Source organism: Muntiacus reevesi, chromosome 1 (assembly GCF_963930625.1).
Source record: "Muntiacus reevesi chromosome 1, mMunRee1.1, whole genome shotgun sequence".
Classification (NCBI taxonomy): Eukaryota; Metazoa; Chordata; class Mammalia; order Artiodactyla; family Cervidae; genus Muntiacus; species Muntiacus reevesi.
Genome location: NC_089249.1, coordinates 242,484,710 through 242,508,351, shown reverse-complemented (window position 1 = coordinate 242,508,351; position 23,642 = coordinate 242,484,710). Strand labels below are relative to the sequence as shown.

Below are 23,642 nucleotides of genomic sequence, written 5' to 3'. Positions count from 1 at the left end.
AAAGGAACCAGATTACATTGGGTGAAGGTGAAGATGAATTCTGGTGGAGGTGAAAAGTTCACAGCAGTTGCCATGGGGATGACCTTAAGAACTTGGTGGAGGTTCCCATGGAAACCAGCTTCCCAAAGCAGCATTAACCATCTAGATGTTCTATCTTTCATCGATGACACTTGCCAAAAGTGAGAGGCAGCAGATGAGAGAGAAGGTAAAAGCACAACCCCCTTCTTAACTCATTAACCGTCCTCCCAGGTCATATCAAAAGCCACCTTCTTAGAAAGAATATTCTTTATTCTATCTCTTTCTTCTTTGAATTCCCTTTTTATGGCTCTTATGGCCATCATGACTCTTATTTCCTCGATCTGAGACAATGAGATTTTAAAAGCTCCTAAATGGTTGCTTTATCCTGACCAGAACTTCTTACCATACTGGGGCTCAGCATTTGCTTCTGTTCAAAGCCCTAGGCAGGAGTCTTTGATTTATATGATGAAGCTGTGGTGGTGCCTTTCCTGCGCATGGCGGCAGGATTCTTCTTCTATTGCCTTTTGTTGTTTCTCTCCTTGAGTATCGTCATGATCTTCTGGTGCCTGCTGAGTCAATCCACACCCTTTGCCTTATCATTTCTTACTCAGTCTTGTCACTGACTACTCAACTGAAGCCCTCTACTAAAAATCATCAGTGTTTTCTCCTTCTTCTTTCACAACTTATTTCTATCACCATACTATAGTTGTGGGCTGCCTTCCTCTGTACCTGAATATGGCCACTTTTCAGGCTACACATCTTTCTTGTGGGCTAGACTACCTCATGCTAGCCTTTTGCATGGACCTCGATTCTTTGCTAAATTACCATTCTCCTTCATTGTCTTTTCTACATTAGAAAATGCTAAGTTCCTTGGGGACAGGGATCAGATCTTTTAGTTCTCAATGGTTCCTGAAATAGTTAAAGCAATTCAGGGCATTCAGTGACTTCTCCAAAATGCTTCAATTTATTGAAGGTGTTATAGCAATTGTGTGTGGTCTTATTTCAAGTGTAGTGAATGGAGTAGACCAATCCCTATTCACAGATAACAAGTGTACAAGGCAAGGTAAGCCATAATAGAAACAGAAACTAAATACTACAGTGAAGGCAAGAATAGTTAAAAAGGGTTCTCCCCATACCTTTTATGGAGAGATTGACACCTTGGGAAACACAGTATGTGATACAGGTTTGGGGGGAAGGGTAAGATTTTAGAGGGGCAAAATGGAAGTGGGCACCCTAGAGAACAGAGTGACTTGGGGTGGTTTGGCTGAAATGGAAGGTGCCGGAAGGGGCAAGTGACTAGAAAGTTTGATCGTATACAGGGCACATCTATCCAGGGAAGAAATTTATTTTGAGGGGGCCTTAAGTGACTGAAAAGGAAAGTGACCACTAAGCAGTCTGCCTTGGGAAAACTAAGCTTAAAGCTAAACTATCACCTGTATTGGATGATGATCAACTGAAGCCACAAGACTGAACTGAGTCTGGCTGAAGGAGCTGGGACCAGGAACCTGAGCAAAAAATGACTTAAGACATTGGATTTTGGACTCTTCATCTTTCTAGCAGCAACAATACTAAACTCTAGGGTCTAATAGGCATCTATGGGTAGGGTCATCTAACCACCAAAATTTCCTGTCAAACCATCTCTCTCTGCCTCTAATTCCCTACCCTATGGGGGACTTACTCCATAGACCAGCTCTCCCACCATGCCATTCCAAGCCTTTGTGTCAGGGTCACGGGCTCCATATTTTCCATCGCTGACGATCTCAAGACGGTAGGAGTATCCCACATGCTTGGCAATCTCTGCTGCCAACTCCACACAGTAGCCCTCGTAGCGGTCATTGCCTTCAAACTGGTTGGCATTCTTCTTGAGCATCACATAAGGATCTTCCTGGTGGAGAAACGGGAGACAGAGAATGTGGGTTTGGGGTTCACTCTTGGAGAGGGAGGCCTTTGGCATGGCAGAGGAGTTAACATTGGTTAACTTTGGGGGAGTCTCTCTAGCCCCTAAACCCACTTCCTGCATTTCTGCTTCCCCCATTACAAAACTTCTTGGGTTAAGGAAGAAAGCTGTTAAAATAAGAATATTTCATTGAGATGTCGTGCATAGCTTTTCAAGTGATGCTTCAGGAGCTCTTGTGTTTCTTTGAAGGTACATCTGGGGGTGTAACGGTGGGTAAGTAAACCATAAATAGTTTCCAAGTTTCTCATGATCAACCACTGCAAATCACAGAAGCTTCACTTATATCCACTCTAGGTGATGTACATTAGGGGCTTTCTTTGAAAATGACTTCTACTGAAGAAGAGTAGTCAGAAGCACACAATTTAGTCTCTTACGTTTTATAGACGGGAAAACCTGTGGCTCATAGGAAGGTGATTGACTTATCTAAGGGCACAAAGTGAAATCATGGCGGAGTCAGAAAGCAAAATCCCTCTGAATTTCAGGATAATTTTTAACTCCCTCTTTCTACCTACTGCACAATTTTGACCAGAAGAATGACCAGCTTTCACTCTTGGGGAAGCCTTTGTATTGGCCTGGCTCACATCCCAGGTAACCTCCATGAAGGACTGAGTACTCACTAGGATTGTGGTGACGATGTATGTTCTATTCTGGACACTTGAGTTATCCCCCCCGGCTTGAGCATCTGTGGCTGCAGGGACGAATTTGTCATCTTCATTCCAGTAGCCAATCTGTTAAGGAGAGTGGTGTGGTGACATAGGGTGAACCAGGATTCTCAGGAATGTCCCACTCTACACCCTCTAGCCAACACCAGATAGGGAATCAAGGAGCTGAGTGTCACACCAGCAATGCTGGACACACCAGACTTTAAAGTATGCTAGATATAAACAGCAAGAGACAAGATGCTCTCCAGGTCTGGTCTTCCCAGCCCCACCCCCATGAAAATCCTCATCATGATGGGGAAGCCTGAAAATTGCCTCTTTTGAGGCGTGAGGTTTTAACTGTTTATGTGGCAAATTGTTTTGCCAATGTAAGTCAGGGTCATAGAGATTTAATTCCCTGCCTTGTTCACAAGGTTAAACTCCTCTTTATTCCGTGCCTAGTAATCCTTCTCTTCCTTAGCTCATTCTGAACTATAGTTGCAATCATAGGATTTAAACCTTTTTTTTTTGTTTTCTTTTTAGGTTAAATATATTTTCCCATCTAGATTCAACTTGCTAGGTGATGGTTATTTTATTGTTTATTTATTTCTCTTATTTCCAATTTTTAAACTATTATAATACTGAGCATACAGTTGTGCCTTCAAATACTGGTTGACAACATTATTTTTTTTAAAGATTAGTTAGTACTTATTTATACTGACTCATTTTCCAAGGTCTTTCAGCAAATATTTATAGGATCCCTATTGTGCATAAGACTCTGAGCTAAGATGTTGGTGGTATTGTGTGGCAGAGTTGAGAAAGATATACAGAAGTCTCAGAGATAATCATTGCTCTGACAATCTCTCTACTCTATTCAGGAAGACATGATACACACACGAATGTGGCCCCAGAAGTGACACGTGAGTGACTCAGGTAGCTTGAGCCCAAGGAGTTTGGAGAAGCAGAAGCCAAGCATGAAACCTATGCTGGGAAGAAGGTAGCTGGAGGAGACAAGGCGAAAGTCACAAGGGATGGACAGGTTGAGTCCAAATCTGTCAGGTCAGAGAAAAGACGAGCCAAGATGTAGACGCAGGAATCTGCCCGGATGTGTAAGTTCAGTGGGTCCTGGGTGGAGGATAGGGTTAGCCCCAGAGGAAAGTGGGTGCCTGGGTCTAGGTAGCAGAGGGCTTTGCAGGCCAAGCTAAATGGTGTAGGCCTATCCTGAAGGCAACAGGAAGTCATGGAAGGTTTGGGAAGAACAGAATGGCATGGCTAACACACACACACCCTATCTCTACCTCTGTCTCTATTGAGTTTAGACCACTGTGTTTTGTGGTTGTTCTGCTGGCTGCAGTTGTAAAAGGCCAACAGGAAGGAGAGCTGAAGGACTCATGGAGAAGGAAGAGCAGTTCTCCAAAGTCAGTCCAGATTCACGGAATCCGAGGCACATGCCAACCCTCCACTCAAAGGTCGTCTTCACCTTGATGTTTTTCCCAGTCCCCTCAGCTAGAAATAAATAGTTCTCTCTTCAATCTCCCTGCTGTTAACAGCAACAGTATTAATTGCCAACACTGATCATGTCTTTGCTCTGTCAGAGGCTGTGTATGATAGGTTTTGTGCCACTGAATCTGGCTTAAAGGAGTTTGTTAACCTGCATGGTGAGGGTGGTGATGCAGCTAAGTGGCTGAGGCCAGCCAGGAACCCCGGTCATCTGTCTCCAGGGGCAGCTTTTCACCATGATGCTGTTCTTGCCGAGAGGGGACTTAGCCCTGGGCTGGAAAGCATGTTTCTTAACAGTATTTGGGTGCTTATTGTATTTTAGGCACTCTTCTAAGTATTTTTTTAGGGACTTCCCTGGTGGTCCAGTGGCTAAGACTCCAAACTCCAATTGCAGGGTCCCAGGCTTGATCCTTGGTCAGGGAACTAGATCCCACATGCTGCAACTAAGAATTCACATGCACAACTAAAGAACCTGTGTGCTGCAGCTAAGACCCAGTGCAGCCAAACAAATTAAAATAAATATTAATACTTAGTTTTTTTTTTTTTTAATGTTTTAACTTATCTCATCCTCCCAAAAACCTATGAAGTAGGTAATTAATTATCACTCCCATTTTAAATGTGAAGAAACTGAGATGCGGGGAAGTGGAATAACTTTCCCAAGGCTGCAGGAGAGTTGTGGAGCCAGGATTGGAGCGGGGCAGGCTGGTCACAGGGTTGTGTGCGTCCATGCTCCGCTAGGCTGCCAGCTGACCCTGAGAGCCTCGTGTTGGTTCCCACTGGCCCCATGGTCTAGCTGTTGGTACATCTGTCCCTGTCTCTCCATGGCCCTCCTCGGGAACAAAGCTAGAGGTCTCTTCATCCCAGGCTGCCGATTGTTCTACAGAGAAGCAGCTCAGGGAAGAAGGTTTGTTGAGAGAATGAGTGGATCCAGCATGGAGACAGTGGATCCTGTTCATGCTGAGACAGTTTGGAGGCGTGAGGGTGGGTGGGAGGCTGTCTATCAGAACATGGTCAGGATTTGCCCTTGGGCAGGCATGGGTACTATGCTGCTCATGTGGGGGCACTTTAAGTTAGCCTGGAGGGAGACATTTCTCTCTAAAGACAAGAACTAGAAACTTAGATTTCCAAAAATATCAGAGCTGGAAGAGGCCTAAAGAATCATTTCTTCTAACCTCTTCCTTTTATAGAGAGGAAAACAGAGGCTCAGGCACTAGGGAATCTGCTCAAGACCACAGTGCAACCTCGTCTCCCCCACTTTGCTAGGCCTGTGCTTCACAGGGCCCAAGGGCATCTGTGAAGCCCCTTTGCCACTTCCATGGGATGTGGGCAAGGGGTCAGGGAAGACGGAGGAAGCTATGGGTTCTTCATCCCTGATTCAACCGTCAGCTCTGCTTTTAATCACGTTCACACTTTGGGATTCCCCTTAGGAGTTCATTTTTACAAGGAGACCTTTAATTGAGAAATAAATGTTTCAAATCATTATTGTAGTATATCGTGGTGCAAGTTTAGAAAAATAATTTCCAAACTACTTACCCAATACTTAACATTTTTGCTCCTCACACTATTCAAATAACACAGACAGGCTGGGAATTATTTCCTCTGTTTTATAGATGAGAAAATTGAGGTTTAGGGAGGTCAGATGATCAAACTTATGAAGTTTATATAGCAGATGAGTGGCTAAGCAGAGAAGCCAGGTCATGGACCTCAGAAGTAGTATTGTTTAATAAAATCAGTACAAAGCTGGGAGATGATCTGGCAAATTTAATCACCATTTTTTCCTCCTATAGATGATGCTATGGTGTCTTCATGCCCTTTCCTCCCCACTTCCTCCGCATTTTTCCTCCTTTCCTCCCTCTTTTCCTTTCTTCCTTCTACCCTCTTCATGATTTGTCACCGGCTTAGCTGTTCTTACTAATCTCTACAGCCATCAATTATACCATCAGGATCAAGGTAGCTGCCTCCTTTGACATACAACTAAATTCTCTAAAATCTATTGAGTTTTGATAGAGTTTTTCAAATATTAAAAGAAAAGAATTATCTTACTTATTTGACTGTACCGGGTCTTGGGAACTCTTAGTTGAGGCATGTGGGATCTAGTTCCCTGACCAGGGTGGAAACCGAGGCCCCCTGATTTGGGAGCACCAAGTCTTAGCCACTGGACCACCAAGGAAGTCCCTTCATGGGAATTATCTTTAAAAGTGGGGACTTGATGGTCCCGAGATTCGTCTTTGGCATCAGATAGACCTGGTTTAAAAGACAGACTTTCCTAATTACTAACTGTATGACTTGGGCCAGTTACCTGACATCAATGGGCCTCAGTCTCTGCCCCATAGAGGGGATACAACAAGAGTACCTGTCTCACAGGGTAGCTGTGAGAACCAAATGAGTCAATTCATTAATAACAATAATCATAGTGTGTGGTTCGTATTGTTATTAAACTAAAAAATGATATTCAGTAGGGTAACGTCTAGTTGAAGGCTAACAGGCTTCTGTGCTATAGAACATTTCAGTTTCATTTTGCTATTGAATGTTGCCAGTTTCCAAAAGAAGTAGATGTTATGGAACATTTCTCAAACTCATTTGACAACGTAACCCTTCTGATATGCAGCATGTCCTAGGATAAATGGTACAAAACCCCACAAAACACCACTCTAAAATCACAAACTGTTTTGATTAAAGAGAGAGGGGAAATGCAAGCTAAATCTGTGTAGATAAGATTTATATGGCTTAGAAAGAGACTTAAAGGGTAAGGATCCTTCAGAGTTAGTATCCTAGCACTAATGTTAAATTGGTATCTATAAAAATTATTGTTTAGGTTGGCTTATATCAAAAGCCAGAGAAACACGTAAATGTTATAAGCAAGCTTATTTTATTCCTAACCCTTTTATAGGGAAATAAAAAAAAATATTACCAGTCGGAAGAGCAGGGTGATGCCAAAACCCAGCTTTGCCCCCCATGTCAGCTAGGAGGCTGAGAAATCTAGTTCCACATTTTGATGAAAAGAGAACTGGAAAAGTTTTTTGAAGAGACATTGCACTTCAGAGATGAGAGCAAATTTCTTTTTCTTAGAGAAATGGGCTGGATTATTATACAGCCCTTTGATTCTCTACTAACGATATGGAGGAACTTTGATTTTGTCTCAAAGTAAATCAGAGTTAGTAGTTTGGTAAAAATTGGGCCCCACTGTTCAAGAGAAGATTTAAACAATTCTGAGCATGATAGGTCTTCTCCTGGAGCCAGTTAGAATTTTTGATCTCCTGTTTTCCATCTACCTCTAAAGATTCTTTGAATATAGAAGTGAGTCTGTCATGAGATGATAGATGAGATCTTTTAAAGTAAATACAGCCGAGCCAAGATGGCGGAGGAGTAGGACGGGGAAACCACTTTCTCTCCTAGAAATTCATCAAAAGAATAACTGAACGCAGAGCAAACTTCACAAAACAACTTCTGATCGCTAGCTGAGGTCATCAGGCGCCCAGAAAAGCAGCCCATTGTCTTCGAAAGGAGGTAGGACAAAATATAAAAGATAAAAAGCGAGACAAAAGAGCTAAGGATGGAGATCCTTCCCGGGAAGGGACTTAATAGAGGACGTTCCCAGACACCGGGAAACCCTCGCTCTGGCGGGCCTGGGGGAAGTGTTGGAATCTCAGAGTTTGAATCTGACTGGGAGGGATACAATAACTAAAACCCACAGACTACGAGCCTAAAAGGAAATCCCAGCAGAAAAGTACCCCAGACGCCCGCATCCGCCACCAGCAAGTGGGGGCAGAACGGAGAGGAGCGGGTGGCATTGCTTAGGGTAAGGATCGGGTCGGAGTGCCCTGAGGACAATCGGAGGGAGCTTTTGTGAGTTGCCAACTTGAACTGTGGGACAGCAAAAGAGAGAGAAAATTAACCGGTCCCAACACACTGCGGGCTGTTCGCAGAACAAAGGGACCGAGATTCTGGGCGGCCGAAGTCCGCCGGGAGGGTCGTGGTGAGACAGTCCGACCGGCGCGGGCGGGAACTGGGGCTGGGGACGCGGAGGGCAGAGGGCGCGCGCGCCCGACTGGCGTGGCGGGGACTGAGACTGGGACCGCGCAGGGCAGAAGACGCGCCGCACCGGGGAGAGAGCGCCCGTCAAGCGCCTGGCTGCCTGGGCCGCTCCGGAGGCGTGGGGATGGAGCGCGGGCCCAGCTTTGTGTGCTGCGCTTTGAGGGCTGGAGCCGCGCGCACAGTGGCGCGCGCTTCATACAGAGCAGCAGGGAGCCTGAGCAGCGCAGACCGAGAAAAGAGCGCAAGCCTCTCCCTGGAGCGCCGGTCCCTCCCCGCACAGCCCCTCACCGCAGCGCGACGGAACTAGCTACCTGAATAAGAATCCACCTCCACCCCCTGTGTCAGGGCGGAAATTAGGCGCGGAAGAGACTGGCAACAGAACCCAAATAAACAAAGGGAACCGCTTCAGAAGGGACCGGTGCAACAGATTAAAATCCCTGAAGAAACCACCGACTGACTACACCGGAAGGGCCTGTAGATATCGAGAAGTGTAAGCTGGAACGAGGAGCTATCTGAAGCTGAGCCGAACCCACACTGACCGCAACAGCTCCAGAGAAATTCCTAGATATATTTTTTCTTTTTCTTTTTTCTTTTTTTTTTTAAGTAAGGAAAAAAAAATTTTCTTTTTTCTTGGTTCTCTTTTATTTTCCTTTAAAAATTCCCTATTACTCCCCCATTACTCCTTAACTTTCATTTTCATAGATTTTTAAGGTTTTTTTAATTAGGCAAAACAATTTTTTTCTCTTTTTCTTTTTCTTCTTTTTTTTTCTTTTCTTTTTTCTTCTTCTCTTCTATTTTCTCTTTTTCTTTTTCTCTTATTTCTTTTAAAGCCCTCTAGCACTCCTTTTACTACGCCTTAATTTTCATTTTCAATACACTATAACCTTACAGAAGAAGGAGAGGGGAAGGAAAAAAAAAAGAGGAAGAGAAGCCCTATTTTTAAACCAAACTTCATATATATTTCTAAAATTTCTTTTGTGTGTTTTGGTTTTTGTTTTTAATATAGTATTTTTAAGAGTCTAACCTCTACTCTAGATTTTTAATTTTTGTTTTTCAGTATATGATATAAATTGTGAACATTTTAAGAATCCAATATTCAGCTCCCATTTTTATTCAGGAGTGTGTTGATTATTCTCTACCAATCTTGACTCTGTTTTCTACCTCTGAACACCTCTATTTCCTCCTTTCCCCTTCTCTTCCCAATCCAATTCTGTGAATCTTTGTGGGTGTCTGGGCTACGGAGAACACTCTGGGATCAGACAACTTCGTAGATCTGTCTCTCTCCTCTTGAGTCCCCCTCTTTCTCCTCCTGCCCATCTCTATCTCCCTCCTCCCTCTCCTCTTCTCCATGTAACTCGGTGAACCTCTCTGGGTATCCCTAACGGGGGAGAAACTTTCCACCATTAACCTAGAAGTTTTATTATCAGTGCTGTATAGTTGGAGAAGTCCTGAGACTACAGGAAGAATAAAACTGAACTCCAGAAGCAGGAGACTTAAGCCAAAAACCTGAGAACACCAGAAAACTCCTGACTACATGGATCTTTAAGTAATAAGTGACCGTCCAAAAGCCTCCATACCTGCACCGAAACCAACCACCACCCAAGAGCTAATAAGGTTTAGAGCACGACATACCACGCAAATTCTCCAGCAACGCAGGAACATTTCCCTGAACGTCAACATACAGACTGCCCAAGGTCACACCTAACACATAGACCCATCTCAAAACTCATTACTGGGCACTCCATTGCTATCCAAAGAGAAGAAATCAAGATCCACACACCAGAACACTGACGCAAGCTTCGCTAACCAGGAAACCTTGACAAGCCAATCGTCTAACCCCACCCACTGGGTAAAACCTCCACAATAAAAAGGAACCACAGACCTCCAGAATACAGAAAGCCCACTCCAGACACAGCAATCTAAACAAGATGAAAAGGCAGAGAAATACCCAACAGGTAAAGGAACATGAAAAAAGCCCACCAAGTCAAACAAAAGATGTGGAGATAGGGAATCTACCTGAAAAAGAATTTAGAATAATGATAATAAAAATGATCCAAAATCTTGAAAGCAAAATGGAGGTACAGATAAATAGCCTGGAGACAAAGATTGAAAAGATGCAAGAAATGTTTAATAAAGATCTAGAAGAAATAAAAAAGAGTCAATTAAAAATGAATAATGCAATGAATGAGATCAAAAACACTCTGGAGGGAACCAAGAGTAGAATAACGGAGACAGAAGATAGGATAAGTTAGGTAGAAGATAAAATGGTGGAAATAAATGAAGCAGAGAGGAAAAAAGAAAAAAGGATCAAAAGAAATGAGGACAACCTCAGGGACCTCTGGGACAATGTGAAACGCCCCAACATTCGAATAATAGGAGTCCCAGAAGAAGAAGACAAAAAGAAAGGCCATGAGAAAATACTCGAGGAGATAATAGCTGAAAACTTCCCTAAAATGGGGAAGGAAATAGCCACCCAAGTCCAAGAAACCCAGAGAGTCCCAAACAGGATAAACCCAAGACGAAACACCCCAAGACACATATTAATCAAATTAACAAAGATCAAACACAAAGAACAAATACTAAAAGCAGCAAGGGAGAAACAACAAATAACACACAAAGGGATTCCTATAAGGATAACAGCTGATCTATCAATAGAAACCCTCCAGGCCAGAAGGGAATGGCAGGACATACTGAAAGTAATGAAAGAGAATAACCTACAACCTAGACTACTGTACCCAGCAAGGATCTCATTCAGATATGAAGGAGAATTCAAAAGCTTTACAGACAAGCAAAAGCTGAGAGAATTCAGCACCACCAAACCAGCTCTTCAACAAATGCTAAAGGATCTTCTCTAGACAGGAAATGCAGAAAGGTTGTATAAACGTGAACCCAAAACAACAAAGTAAATGACAACGGGACCACACCTATCAATAATTACCTTAAATGTAAATGGGTTGAATGCCCCAACCAAAAGACAAAGATTGGCTGAATGGATATAAAAACAAGACCCCTATATATGCTGTCTACAAGAGACCCACCTCAAAACAAGGGACACATACAGACTGAAAGTGAAGGGCTGGAAAAAAATATTTCACACAAACGGAGACCAAAAGAAAGCAGGAGTCGCAATACTCATATCAGATAAAATAGACTTTCAAATAAAGGATGTGAAAAGAGACAAAGAAGGACACTACATAATGATCAAAGGATCAATCCAAGAAGAAGATATAACAATTATAAATATATATGCACCCAACATAGGAGCACCTCAATATGTACGGCAAACACTAACGAGTATGAAAGAGGAAATTAATAGTAACACAATAATAGTGGGAGACTTTAATACCCCACTCACAACAATGGATAGATCAACAAAACAGAAAATCAACAAGGAAACACAAACCTTAAATGATACAATGGACCAGCTAGACCTAATTGACATCTATAGGACATTTCACCCCAAAACAATCAACTTCACCTTTTTCTCAAGTGCACACGGAACCTTCTCCAGAATAGATCACATCCTGGGCCATAAATCTGGTCTTGGAAAATTCAAAAAAATTGAAATCATTCCAGTCATCTTTTCTGACCACAGTGCAGTAAGATTAGATCTCAATTACAGGAAAAAAATTGTTAAAAATTCCAACATATGGAGGATAAATAACACGCTTCTGAATAACCAACAAATCATAGAAGAAATCAAAAAAGAAATCAAAGTATGTATAGAAATGAATGAAAATGAAAACACAACAACCCAAAACCTATGGGACACTGTAAAAGCAGTGCTAAGGGGAAGATTCATAGCATTACAGGCACACATCAAGAAACAAGAAAAAAGCCAAATAAATAACCTAACTCTACACCTAAAGCAATTAGAGAAGGAAGAAATGAAGAACCCCAGGGTTAGCAGAAGGAAAGAAATCTTAAAAATTAGGGCAGAAATAAATGCAAAAGAAACTAAAGAGACCATAGCAAAAATCAACAAAGCTAAAAGCTGGTTTTTTGAAAAAATAAACAAAATTGACAAACCATTAGCAAGACTCATTAAGGAACAAAGAGAGAAGAACCAAATTAACAAAATAAGAAATGAAAAGGGTGAGATCACAACAGACAACACTGAAATACAAAGGATCATAAGAGACTACTACCAGCAGCTCTATGCCAATAAAATGGACAACTTGGATGAAATGGACAAATTCTTAGAAAAGTATAACTTTCCAAAACTGAACCAGGAAGAAATAGAAGATCTTAACAGAGACATCACAAGCAAGGAAATCGAAACTGTAATCAGAAATCTTCCAGCAAACAAAAGCCCAGGACCAGATGGCTTCACAGCTGAATTCTACCAAAAATTTAGAGAAGAGCTAACACCTATCTTACTCAAACTCTTCCAGAAAATTGCAGAAGAAGGTAAACTTCCAAACTCATTCTATGAGGCCACCATCACCCTAATTCCAAAACCAGACACAGATGCCACAAAAAAAGAAAACTACAGGCCAATATCACTGATGAACATAGATGCAAAAATCCTTAACAAAATTCTAGCAAACAGAATCCAACAACATATTAAAAAAATCATACACCATGACCAAGTGGGCTTTATCCCAGGAATGCAAGGATTCTTTAATATCCGCAAATCAATCAACGTAATACACCACATTAACAAATTGGAACATAAAATTCATATGATTATCTCAATAGATGCAGAGAAAGCCTTTGACAAAATTCAACACTCATTTATGATTAAACCTCTCCAGAAAGCAGGAATAGAAGGAACATACCTCAACATAATAAAAGCTATATATGACAAACCCACAGCAAGCATCACCCTCAATGGTGAAAAATTGAAAGCATTTCCTCTGAAATCAGGAACAAGACAAGGATGCCCACTCTCACCACTACTATTCAACATAGTGTTGGAAGTTTTGGCCACAGCAATCAGAGCAGAAAAAGACATAAAAGGAATCCAGATAGGAAAAGAAGAAGTGAAACTCGCTGTTTGCAGATGACATGATCCTCTACATAGAAAACCCTAAAGACTCTTCCAGAAAATTACTAGAGCTAGCTAATGAATATCGTAAAGTTGCAGGATATAAAATTAATACACAGAAATCCCTTGCATTCCTATACACTAACAATGAAAAAACAGAAAGAGAAATTAAGGAAACAATACCATTCACCATTGCAACAAAAAGAATAAAATACTTAGGAGTATATCTACCTAAAGAAACAAAAGACCTATACATAGAAAACTATAAAACACTGATGAAAGAGATCAAAGAGGACACAAACAGTTGGAGAAACATACCGTGTTCATGGATTGGAAGAATCAATATTGTCAAAATGGCTATTCTACCCAAAGCAATCTATAGATTCAATGCAATCCCTATCAAGCTACCAACGGTATTTTTCACAGAACTAGAACAAATAATTTCACAATTTGTATGGAAATACAAAAAACCTTGAATAGCCAAAGTAATCTTGAGAAAGAAGAATGGAACTGGAGGAATCAACCTGTCTGACTTCAGACTCTACTACAAAGCCACAGTCATCAAGACAGTATGGTACTGACACAAAGACAGAAATTTAGACCAATGGAACAGAATAGAAAGCCCAGAGATAAATCCACGAACCTATGGACAGCTTATCTTTGACAAAGGAGGCAAGGATATACAATGGAAAAAAGACAATCTCTTTAACAAGTGGTGCTGGGAAAACTGGTCAACCACTTGTAAAAGAGTGAAACTAGAACACTTCCTAACACCATACACAAAAATAAACTCAAAATGGGTTAAAGATCTAAATATAAGACCAGAAACTATAAAACTCCTAGAGGAGAACATAGGCAAAACACTCTCCGACATAAATCACAGCAAGATCTTCTATGACCCACCTCCCAGAATATTAGAAATAAAAGCAAAAATAAACAAATGGGACCTAATGAAAATTAAAAGCTTTTGCACAACAAAGGAAACTATAAGTAAGGTGAAAAGACAGCCCTCAGATTGGGAGAAAATAATAGCAAATGAGGAAACAGACAAAGGATTAATCTCAAAAATATACAAGCAACTCCTGAAGCTCAATTCCAGAAAAATAAACGACCCAATCAAAAAATGGGCCAAAGAACTAAACAGACATTTCTCCAAAGAAGACATACAGATGGCTAACAAACATATGAAAAGATGCTCAACATCACTCATTATCAGAGAAATGCAAATCAAAACCACAATGAGGTACCATTACATGCCAGTCAGGATGGCTGCTATCCAAAAGTCTACAAGCAATAAATGCTGGAGAGGGTGTGGAGAAAAGGGAACCCTCTTACATTGTTGGTGGGAATGCAAACTAGTACAGCCACTATGGAGAACAGTGTGGAGATTTCTTAAAAAACTGGAAATAGAACTGCCATATGACCCAGCAATCCCACTTCTGGGCATACACACTGAGGAATCCAGATCTGAAAGAGACACGTGCACCCCAATGTTCATCGCAGCACTGTTTATAATAGCCAGGACATGGAAGCAACCTAGATGCCCATCAGCAGATGAATGGATAAGGAAGCTGTGGCACATATACACCATGGAATATTACTCAGCTGTTAAAAAGAATTCATTTGAATCAGTTCTAATGAGATGGATGAAACTGGAGCCCATTATACAGAGTGAAGTAAGCCAGAAAGATAAAGAACATTACAGTATACTAACACATATATATGGAATTTAGATAGATGGTAGCGATAACCCTATATGCAAAACAGAAAAAGAGACACAGAAGTACAGAACAGACTTTTGAACTCTGGGGGAGAACGTGAGGGTGGGATGTTTTGAAAGAACAGCATGTATATTATCTATGGTGAAACAGACCACCAGCCCAGGTGGGATGCATGAGTCAAGTGCTCAGGCCTGGTGCACTGGGAGGACTCTGAGGAGTCGGGTGGAGAGGGAGGTGGGAGGGGGGATCGGGATGGGGAATACGTGTAACTCTATGGCTGATTCATGTTAATGTATGACAAAACCCACTGAAAAAAAAAATAAAGTAAATACAGCCTAAAAAGATGACTATTGAACAGTATATACAATAGGTCTACCTTACACAGTCATCCAATCACGTTGACACATTTGTAGTTGTGTCATTTGTAGCTCTAAGCTGCCTCTGAAGCCACAACTCCTAGCCTCCAAAAATGAGATCCATTATGATAAAGTTTTAAAAAGGAAGTTGCCTATTGTGGCAGAGACAACCTGATGACCAGCAAGGATTCTTGTTCACTTTTCATAGCCTACAGGTATGGTGGGAAGTAGTTGCTTAGACTGCCATTGCAATTCCCAGCCTGCCATGTGTCTAGATGGGCCAGGAGATTGGGTTGACCAGTGGAACACAGAAGTGATGCATGTCTCCCCTAACCTGACTCCCCCAAATCCCCAGCACAGTTTCTGATATCTTTCTTCCTCACTTGTTAGCTGGCTATTGATAGTCAGGAAGACCCAAACAGACAATGGAGCCTCCATAAGCCTGAGTCTTAACCGGAGTCCCCAGCTCTCCAAACTGACCACTGGGTGAATAAGAGTTAGACCTCTGTTGCATTAAACACCTGAGTTTTTAGAGTTTATCTGTTATTGCACCTTAACTAACATACTTAAAGAATTTGCACTTTGTTAAGTTTGCATGTGACTTTATCTGAGTTCTGCTTGAGGTGTTATTTCATTAAATTTATCAGCATTTTTTTCCTTACTTGCTGGCAGATCCATGGAAAAATGGGCCAGTGTAGTATGCTTCGTGGTTGCCAAGCAACATTCAATATGCTGCCCGCTCATTTAATGAACAACCACTTATTTGCAAGTGCTTACTATGCATCAATATATTATTGGCACTGAGGATATAATAAATAACACAACCATGTCCCTGCGTTTAGAGAGCTGACATTTTAGTGGAAGGAGGTGGAGAGGAGGGGAAGAAAGACAATACATATTCAGACCAGGGGTTGTCAAACTTCACCTTTAAAGCGCCAGACAGTAAATACTTTAAGCTTTGTGGGTGAAACAGTCTCTGTAGCAACTACTCATCTCTGTTGTCACAATGCAGAAGCAGCCATAGCCAATACCGAAACAAATGAGTTTGGCTGTATTCCAAAAAAAAAAAAAAAAAAAAAAAAACCCACAACTTTATTTATGGACCCTGAAATTTTAATTTCATGTAATTTTCACATATCATGAAGTATTCATCTTTTGATTAACTTCAACCATTTAGAAATGTAAAAATCATTAGCTCATGGGCTGTAAACAAATAGGCAGTTGGCTGGATTTGGCCTGCAGGCTGGTTTACCAACCCCAATAGAGATCAGTAAACCAACAAGAATATCTCAGAAGGGAGAAGCACTATGAAAAATTAGGATAATGGGATTGTGCTCGGCGGATGGGGGTCACTTTAGATATTTTGGTCAGGAATGGCCTTTCCAGAGTGACTTCAGCTGGGCCAGACTTGAATGACAAGCAGAGATGCTGGATATCGGACTACAGTGATGACGAGTGTCAGGTAAAGAAGCAGACATTCCAGGGTAGCTGTGGAGTTCTGAGCTAGAAAAAGAGGAGCAAGAGTTCAGAGGGCTGCAGTATCTGGGTCCGAAGGCCACAGTAAGGAGTTCTGTTAGCTTTTACCTGCAGTGGTGTATTAGTTGCTCAGTCGTGTCTGACTGTGACACCATGGGCTGTAGCCCACCAGCCTCCTCTGTCCATGAAATTCTCCAGGAAAGAATACTGGAGTGGGTTACCATGCCCTTCTCTAGGGGATCTTTCTAACCCAGGGATTGAAACCGGGTCTCCTGCCTTGCAGGCAGATTCTTTACTGTCTGAGCCACCAGAAGCCCCTACAGTAGGAAGCCAGTCAAAGGCTTTAAGCAGAGAAGCAATATAACCTGATATATATATGAAGATGATCAGGTTTTGTGTTGAAAAGCAGCCTTGTAGAGGGACAAGAACCTGGCCAGCAGGACTGGTGACCAGTAAGGAGGCTTCTGTGTGAGTCCAGGCAGGTGTCGAAGGTGGCTTGAGTTCTGGAGTCAGCAGTGGAAATGGAGAGAAGTGGTTGGACTGAATAGAACAGAACTCAGTATGTCTAAGGAGCTTCCCTGGTGGTAAAGGTCACAGAGTCAGACACGACCTAGTGACTAAACCACCACCAGCATGTGTAAAGTTGGGTAGCAAAGATTTAAGGAGAAAACTTCCAAAGGATGTCTAGACTGGAGGGCTGTGAATGCTTCAGGACTTTTACTTAATTTTGACATAGGGAGGACTTTGTGTCACTTTCTTTCCTGCCTGGTCCTTCCTTTCCAGTTACACTTGGGTCGTAACTGGGAATGAAAAATTTGAGACAGGGCAGGGGTGACTGAATTCAAGTTGAGACTTGTCCTTTTTAAGACAAAACATAGCTACAGGACCAATGAAGATGAGAAAAGATGGTTACATCACTAATGATGGTCCCTTGATGAAAGACCTTCAAGAATTTTCCTGCCCTTCTCTCTTGGCAGCCACTCTAAGAATTTGTGATCCTATTTGAATTTGACAAGTCATTTTATTTGAATAGAGATCCCTATTTGAATCAGTACCCCATGGTGAAGTGGAATCTCTGAATGGCATTTCACAAGGCTTTAGATTTAGTGGGGCCACTGCACATTCTGGCATTTGAAGCTCCGAAGTGTGGGATGAATGTATGCCCAGAGACCACACACATTTCAGTAGGATGTCAAATTGGACCCAGACGCCTAGAGCGTGTGTTGGCAGATCAGTCAGTGGTCAGGATACATGCCTAAAGATCAGGAGAGAGTCCCCAAGGCTCCCAGTTAAATAGCAGCAGTCCCTTTTTATTACATACATCAGGTAAGACCATGCACTGTTCACGGAAACCAGTACAACAAGGTTGCCCGTGACTCTGAGAAATTATTTTGTTTGGAGGCTGATTGAGTAAAAGACCTAAAGCCACAGATGTGGAGGAATTGATTTTCTCAAAGTCAGATTCCCTGTAACCAAAGGCTGCCTAAACCCACATTCAAAGAAAGGATTTAGTCTTTGGAAAGTAAGTTGAAAAACAGCCCCGAGACCTGAAAAATAAAGCACAACCATTTGCTCGTGGATTTCAAAGTTACTCTGTTATTTCGGTTTGCTGATTTATCCATTCCATGGGCTTGCACAGCCTGACTCACTCATAGTCAAGGCCGATATAAAAATCCTTGTGGCCTAAAGAAGGCAGTTGAAACAAACAGACAAAACATGGGTTGAATGCCCAAACCATGCCAGGGGCTGCTTTGGGCAACCCCTTCACACAGGCAAGGGGGTAGCAGACATTGTTTCAGTGTTGATGGAAGTCCCGTGAGATAAAGGGCATTATTCCCCATTAGGAGATGATGTCACTGAGGTTCTGGGAGGCTCAGCTGTTCAAGGTCATGTATGTAGTAGAGAGTAAGGCAGAGACTTAGTTCCTGGTGTGTCTGTCTTCAGTGCCCCAACTTGTAACCATTCTGCCAGTGTTTCTCACCACGCCACCCAGAGCGCCGTGAAGCCCACAGGAATAGAGAACACGAGCATCACTGTTCGGTAGACCCTGCAGTGACGATGGGCATGATCGACATCTGTGCTGTCTCGTGTGGCAGCCTCTAGCTGCCTGTGGCTATTGAGCCCTTGAAGCGTGGCTAGTGCAACTGCGGGACTTGTGAATTTTCATTATTTAGAATTAAAATGAAATAGCCGACTATGGCTAGTGGCAACTGTGTTTGACAGCACAGGCATAGACAGTGTCAAGTTTGAGAGACTGAGACCTAGTCTGCAGTGTGCCAGGCCCAGCCCTCAGAACTTCTGCACCCATTAGATCATTCAATCCCCACTTAGGGCACAAAGAACCTGATTTACTTGTCCAGAGTCACAGGCTGGTAAGCGGTGACGCCAGGATGGAATCCCAGGATTCTGGGGCTAATGCTCTGACACTCTACCAGCTTCATAGTATGTGTGCACAGCCTCTTACTTACCACACTGGGCCACCCCAAGGAACTAGGGATGTGGTGAAGGTCAGGGGCAATAAATAGAGGTGGCCTTGAGTCGTAACAAGGAAGCCCAGGGAAGGCTTTCCTGGGGAGCAACATTTACCCTGACTCTTGAAGTCAGGCTAGAATAGGGGGATGGGATAGAAGAGTCCTAGGCAGAGGGAACACATTTGGAGGCTGGGAGTGAGAAAGAACATGATATTTTCCTGAACGTGAATGTTGATTGGAATGACTGGAGTGGAAGGACAAAGAAATTGAGTGTCAAAGATCAAGGTCAGAGAAATTGGCCAAGACCAGAATTCAGAGTCTGGTAGAATTCTGAGTGTTTTCTCCAAGAATTTGAATGTTGTTCTAAAATGTTTAGTAAGTGTGTGTGTATGTGTGTGTGTGAGAGAGAGAGAGAATATGACCAAGTGTGGATTAGGAAAAGATGGTTAACTTCCTCAATAAACCATCATTCTCAAGTTCTTACTTGAAACCCCTCAAGAACAGTAGTGACATTTTATACACATCTATTACTTCATTTTTTCAAAATATTTTCCCATCCCTTGGATCTTTGCAAGCATCCCAAGGCAAAGGTAGAGATTTTTTTTTTTATCTCCATTTTGCAGCAAATCAATTCTCAGAGGAACAACTGACTTGCCCAGGATCCTAGCTGGTTAGCATCAGAGCCCAGATTAGAATCCTCACTACCTACTTCTCTTCTAAGAGATCCAGTCCAGGACTCCCCAGGCCCTCAGCTCCGGCCTGAGCCTCTGTTCAACCCTCTCATCCCTGTGCAATGGAAGCAAAGGGAGCTTTACCTTTCGGATGCCATCATGCTTCATTTCGATCACGTGGAGGGTGTAGTTGGTCCGCCGTCCTTTCTCATTAAATTGCACATTTCCTGTCAAGCCTTCAAACCGCACCTGCAAGAAAAAGCCAGGTGGTGACCAGTGAACTCTGAAGTTGCGCTTCATGTTTTTCATTTGTTGGCTTTTCCTGCTGAATTGAAAGCCCAGAACCTGAGAAACTTACATGGGATGAGGTCTTAGAGTAGCATCAATCCTAAACACCTCTCTACTCCTTTGCCTGGAGCAGGTATAACTGTTGGAGGACAGTGTTCCTACTAAAATGAAATTCTTCCTGAAAACTGCTTCACCCATTGCTTTTGGCCAACAGTAAGAGTGGATCAAAATCGATCTTCATAGGAAATCTCTGTGCTGTCCTCCATCCCGTACCCCTATCGGGACCACCACTGTTAGAATCACTGCTCCTCAGACACACACCTTCAGATGCAGAAACTGAAGGAGACCCGTGAAGGAAGAGACTGGTGTGCCCTCTGTGGTGAGTCAGGGGAAGACCCGGGACTGGGAGCCAGCCTTGGGATGCTTTGGGCCATGCCTCAGTGTTGCTTTGTAATTCCTTTATGAGGCCAGGGAATAAAATACCTGGGAACCTGAATACCTAGAACTGGGTGACTTGGGTTTTACCCCAGTTTTCCTCTGAACAGCCAAGTGACTGGATGATCACCTCTCCAAGCCTTTAGTTTCCAAAATTCCTGCTCCATCTACCTTACATGACACAGCAAATGTGAAAGTGCTCTGCAAACTTTAAAGCATCTGAGGAAACTCTTTGTGGTAAGACCAGATCACGTAGGACTTTAAACGGGTCTCAGCTGTTGAAGCAACATGTGTATAGGAAGCCCCCAAATATGCCTCATAGGATTTCTTCTCCACAAATGAGTCAGACTAACCTTTCATGGCTTCCTATCTTCAGGCTCATTTTAAAGGCCTGAGTGGTCAGCATGGGGGATCCAGGATCTTTGGGACCAAGCCTGCTGCTCTGGAGGTGACCATTAAAATTGGTCCACCCTCAAATTGGGGATGAGTCTAGCTGTGTGTCATCAGCTCAGGTACTAGAAATCACATTCTCCAACCATAATCTATCACGTTTCCTCACATTTGTCTGGCCTAAGGCCAGTGAAATGAGTCTGTACCTGTAATCAATATGAACTTTGCCCTCTGCTGCTGCTGCTAAGTCACTTCAGTCGTATCCGACTCTGTCCGACCCCATAGATGCCAGCCCACCAGGCTCCCCCATCCCTGGATTCTCCAGGCAAGAACACTGGAGTGGGTTGCCATTTCCTTCTCCAATGCATGAAAGTGAAAAGTGAAAGTGAAGTCGCTCAGTCTTTGCGACCCCATGGACTGCAGCCTACCAGGCTCCTCCGTCCATGGGATTTTCCAGGCAAGAGTACTGGAGTGGGGTGCCATTGCCTTCTCCACCCTGCCCTCTAACCCAGCATTATTTATTCCGCCCCCCTCTTCAAATAGGCTTCAAAGGAAGTCTTGTAGGGTGTTACCATTTTCTGACAGTGAATGACCAACCCCTCTGCCTCTGGAAGTTATAAGAATAGCTGGGGTGTGTGTATGTATTTGAGATGGGGTGTGTGGGAGGGAGAGGGAAGGAAGGAAGGAAAGAAAGGAAGGAAGAAAGAAAAGTGTGTCTCTTCTCAGGCTGACCCTCTTATTGCCTCCTGGTTTGAAGTCTCAGTAGGGAGGTCACAACAGGCCTAGAGCACTGAACAAATTATGCAACAAATTCTTCACTCTCTGAGATGAAATCTGGAGAAATTCTCACGCTGGAAAATCTAGGCTACTTTTGCTTTTCAAAGGGAAAGCAAAGCACCGATCCTGCTACAAAGAATGAGACGAGAGCAATTCTAATCCATCAGCAGCTTCACCGTCTCTCCTTGGTCCTCTCTGGCCCATCTTTAGCTTCCCATTCATTGCTATGTGCCAGCTCAAGTGACTCATTTGGAAAAATAGACTGGGACAGATGTGCAGATGATTTGCAGAAACAGAAATGTGTCATTAATGATTCAAACAGGCGTCTATTTTTGGCCCCAGTGTCAAGTGTCATACTAATTATCATTATGTCATAATTCATATGCAAATTGCCTAATGCCTCTATGACTCAGTTTCCTCATTTGTTTAATGGGCCCCATTAGGGTTAATTATATCTTAAGGTTGGTTTAAGGATGAAATTAGATATTTTTTGATCAATGCTTGCCCCATGGCAAGTATTCAACAAAGGCTAGCTCTTATTTTTATTGTTACTAATAGTGTTATTAATACTACCACCATTTTCCAAGTGTTTATGAAGCATTTTGCACATATTACTTTATCTTCATTCAGAGGAACCCCTGAGATAGGTTGGCTAGAGAGAGATTAGGATCTTCACTTTCTTTTTTTTTTTTTTTTTTTTTTTAACATTTATTTTATTTATTTGGCTATGTCAGGTCTTAGTTGCAGCATGTGGGGTCTAGTTACCCATCCAGGAATCAAACCTGGGCCCCCTGCATTGGGAGCATGGAGTCCCAGTCACTGGATCCCAGCCAGGGAAGTCCCAGTCTTCACTTTTATGGCAGAAACCCACACTCTGGATGGCAAAGTGATTCACTCATGACTTAGGACTTACAAGTGTCAGAGGCAGGTCTGAAATCCAGAGCAGATTCTTCCATATTCTGGTTTCTTCACTTCATATACCAAGTGGCCTCTCAAACGGAGGACCACACTACTGTCCTTGGCTCTGAGAGGTGACACAGAAAATGTGTGAAGTCTTGTGTTCTCCGTGCATAGAGCTGCCCCTCTATTCTAGCTGGGCCTTCCCCAGGCCACGCTCTAATTCCTCTGTACAAGTCACTAGGCCTATCTGTTTCTTAGTTTCCTCTTCAAAGGACTGAAGTGTTTAGCATATTGTCTGGGACATAAATCTTCAATGTATGGTGTCTGTTATTTAAGTGATGGTGAAGATAATGATGATTACTAATACTGATGTACTGTGTTCAGTGGATATGAAGTATGGACAATAAGATTTAACATGGGCATGATAAGTTGTGGCCTCACAGGAGGGGATTCTTTCAGCAGAAATGAGGGTCTTGTCGCTGTGATTTATACATGCCTTTCTCAGTTTCAAAAAAAAAAAAAAAAAATCGGCAGCAGCAAAGTTTTGTGACTTGAGGGCCTTTTACATTGCCACAGTGTTTTCCCAAGATGCTGCTTATGTGATGTTCCCAGAAACCCAATGAATGGCAAAAGCAGAGGTTGTTTTGCTGATTCTATAGATAGGATTGTTGAGGCTCAGAGCCATGGCACCTGTGTTCAGGATTCACAGCAAGTCAGGAGAGGCCTGGCGAGCTGAGGGCTCTTTACTGTCTAGTTGTAGAAGCCAGGACTTACACACCCTGAGATAAATTAAAGTGTGGGAAAGAAGATGTCCCAGAACTACCCTTCCATGATGGCAGAGCAAGGGGGGAGATCAAGAGACTAGATTAGCCCCAAACCACTTATGAGGACAGTCTGGACTCTTAGAGGATTAAGCTTCTCAGAAATGTATGCTTTGGCCACATCTGGAAACTGCCATCCTGTCCATCAGTACTGAGCCTCTGAGCCCCCATTCCCTATGCCACCCCCATGCTGGGGTG

The 23,642-nt window shown here is 42.7% G+C and overlaps 1 protein-coding gene across 5 annotated transcripts in view; it reads right to left on the bottom strand.

Moving 5' to 3' along the window:
* GRIA1 (glutamate ionotropic receptor AMPA type subunit 1) overlaps positions 1-23,642 on the bottom strand; it is a 342,928-nt gene that overhangs the window by 93,792 nt on the left and 225,494 nt on the right. For all 5 annotated transcript variants that reach the window (XM_065918962.1, XM_065918961.1, XM_065918963.1 and 2 more), the window contains exons 8-10: positions 19,978-20,082; positions 2,593-2,703; positions 1,697-1,903 (exon numbers count right to left, since the gene is read on the bottom strand). In XM_065918962.1, coding sequence (XP_065775034.1) covers positions 1,697-1,903; positions 2,593-2,703; positions 19,978-20,082 — 423 coding nt within the window. The remainder of the gene's footprint in view (positions 1-1,696; positions 1,904-2,592; positions 2,704-19,977; positions 20,083-23,642) is intronic.